The sequence below is a fragment of the Austrofundulus limnaeus genome, unplaced genomic scaffold (assembly GCF_001266775.1).
Source record: "Austrofundulus limnaeus strain Quisiro unplaced genomic scaffold, Austrofundulus_limnaeus-1.0 Scaffold529, whole genome shotgun sequence".
Taxonomy (NCBI): domain Eukaryota; kingdom Metazoa; phylum Chordata; class Actinopteri; order Cyprinodontiformes; family Rivulidae; genus Austrofundulus; species Austrofundulus limnaeus.
Genome location: NW_013952931.1, coordinates 21,574 through 24,213, shown reverse-complemented (window position 1 = coordinate 24,213; position 2,640 = coordinate 21,574). Strand labels below are relative to the sequence as shown.

The window sequence follows — 2,640 nt, the reverse complement described above, 5'->3', positions numbered from 1 at the left end:
TTTTTTCACGTTTAAATAAAAACCCTGTTTCTGCCCGTTTCTCCACTTTTGGACTTAATCCTGGTTTGGATGTGATGGGTCACATTTAACCTCCTAGAAAGTTTAATTCTCAGACATTTAATTCTTTTCAACTCAGATTAAACAAAGATAAAAACATTGCCTTGAAAGTGAATAAGTAATTAAATAAATAAAGCAGGTAATGGCAGGTGAAAAAGCAGCAGCATCCAAAATACATCAAATACTCCAAATGAGCAAATTCTGTGAGATTCTGTGTTTTATACTAGATTCTGTTTGGTGTTAATTCTGTGATTCTGGTTGTAATGTCCACATTGTAGAAATCATAGGGCCCTATATATCTCAGTCCTATTTTTATTTAGCTTTTTACACACCTGGGATACGTTTCCACATACCCCCTGTAATGTGCTTGTGTACCCCCAGGGGTCCACGTACCCCTGGTTGTGAATCTCTGGTCTAGTGAAGCAGAAAACATGCTGTTTACTGTCAAACCAAAGCAGAATCTTTCTTCATGGATATGTCTCTGATTGTTTGTTCAGGTTCTGCAGCTCAGATTCCAGCCTTCTACATGGACACTAGCCACCTCTTCAGTACCYCCCACCCTCGTCTGGCTCCTCCTTCCATTGCCCAGCAGCAGGGCTTCCAGCCTGGACTCTCCCAGGTGGGATGTTCATSCTGAACCTCTATAGCCCAAAAAAGCATAACAGCATTTTCTCTTTTCTATTTCTTTTAACTTCAGATCTGTCAGTGGAGCCTGGTGGACATGTTTGGTATCAATAGAAACCTCTGAATCTTGGCTAAAAGCTCATGGAAACTATTTTTACTAAACACAGTTCAAATGACAAGCAGTTGAATCAGAAAGTAAACAAACTGTATAAAATGGGATTGTTGCAATTCTGTAAATACGTTAAAACAAATCTGTAAATATGTTAAATCAAATCTGTAAATACGTTAAATCAAATCTGTAAATACGTTAAATCAAATCTGTGAATACGTTAAATCAAATCTGTAAATACGTTGAAACAAATCTGTGAATACGTTAAAACAAATCTGTAAATACGTTAAAACAAATCTGTAAATACGTTGAAACAAATCTGTAAATACGTTAAATCAAATCTGTGAATACGTTAAATCAAATCTGTGAATACGTTAAAACAAATCTGTGAATACGTTAAAACAAATCTGTGAATACGTTAAAACAAATCTGAATACGTTAAAACAAATCTGTGAATACGTTAAATCTGTAAATACGTTGAATCAAATCTGTAAATACGTTAAATCTGTGAATACGTTAAAACAAATCTGTGAATACGTTAAAACAAATCTGTAAAAACGTTAAAACAAGTCTGTAAATACGTTAAATCAAATCTGTAAATACGTTAAATCTGTGAATACATTAAATCTGTGAATACGTTAAAACAAATCTGTGAATACGTTAAAACAAATCTGTAAATACGTTAAAACAAGTCTGTAAATACGTTAAATCAAATCTGTAAATACGTTAAATCTGTAAATACGTTAAATCTGTGAATACGTTAAATCTGTGAATACGTTAAATCTGTGAATACGTTAAAACAAATCTGTAAATACATTAAATCAAATCTGTAAATACGTTAAATCAAATCTGTAAATACGTTAAATCTGTGAATACGTTAAAACAAATCTGTGAATACGTTAAAACAAATCTGTGAATACGTTAAAACAAATCTGTGAATACGTTAAATCAAATCTGTAAATACGTTAAATCTGTGAATACGTTAAAACAAATCTGTGAATACGTTGAAACAAATATGTGAATACGTTAAAACAAATCTGTGAATACGTTAAATCAAATCTGTAAATACGTTAAATCTGTGAATACGTTAAAACAAATCTGTGAATACGTTAAATCTGTGAATACGTTAAATCTGTGAATACGTTAAAACAAATCTGTAAATACGTTAAAACAAATCTGTAAATAGGTTAAAACAAATCTATAAAGGAAAAATTTTTGACGTTATTGTTTTTAAAACAAGTCAAAGTAGATACCTAAACATGTCAAGTGTTGAAATTTTTTGTTACTTGATTTAGAGTGAATGTGATCCAACTGAAGTCAAATATAATTCCTCATTATTTTATATAGATGGTGACTAATAAATGTTTGGATGATTTTTCACACGATCAAACATTTAATAAAAAGTCTTTTAAGGCAGGTAAGAAAAATAAATAACTTTTGGATGTAAAAACTTCAGATTTCTTAACATTTATTAATGGAACTATCATGGTCTGTCCTGTGCAGAATGACWAAACACTAAATTATTTCTTTATTAAAACCTCTGTAACTTTGCTCCAGTTCATTTTAGCATCATGAATCTTTGTACAGGTGATGTCCACAAGTGGATTTATGGTTTCCAAGAGTTTTTACCTGATTCATGGTTTTAAATGGGTTATATACTGTATATTATTCAGGTGAGAGTGGAAAAACAATTATGTTCCATCCTTCAGATGTCTAAAACCACAGCAGCTGTTTTAAAGGGATCCCTGATTAGTTGAAACATTAGATTTATATGATAAACATTCCTTTTAAATTTTAAATTTATTTAAAATACTGTAGGATATTTAGTTTTGTACATTTTTAAAAATGTA

At 31.0% G+C, this 2,640-nt stretch overlaps 1 protein-coding gene across 1 annotated transcript in view; it reads left to right on the top strand.

Annotated features, from left to right (window-relative positions):
* prrc2c (proline-rich coiled-coil 2C) overlaps positions 1-2,640 on the top strand; it is a gene marked incomplete in the record, with an annotated part of 90,325 nt that overhangs the window by 72,969 nt on the left and 14,716 nt on the right. Inside the window, 1 exon segment of the mRNA XM_014026140.1 lies at positions 555-676. Within this exon segment, the coding sequence (XP_013881594.1) occupies positions 555-676 (122 nt within the window).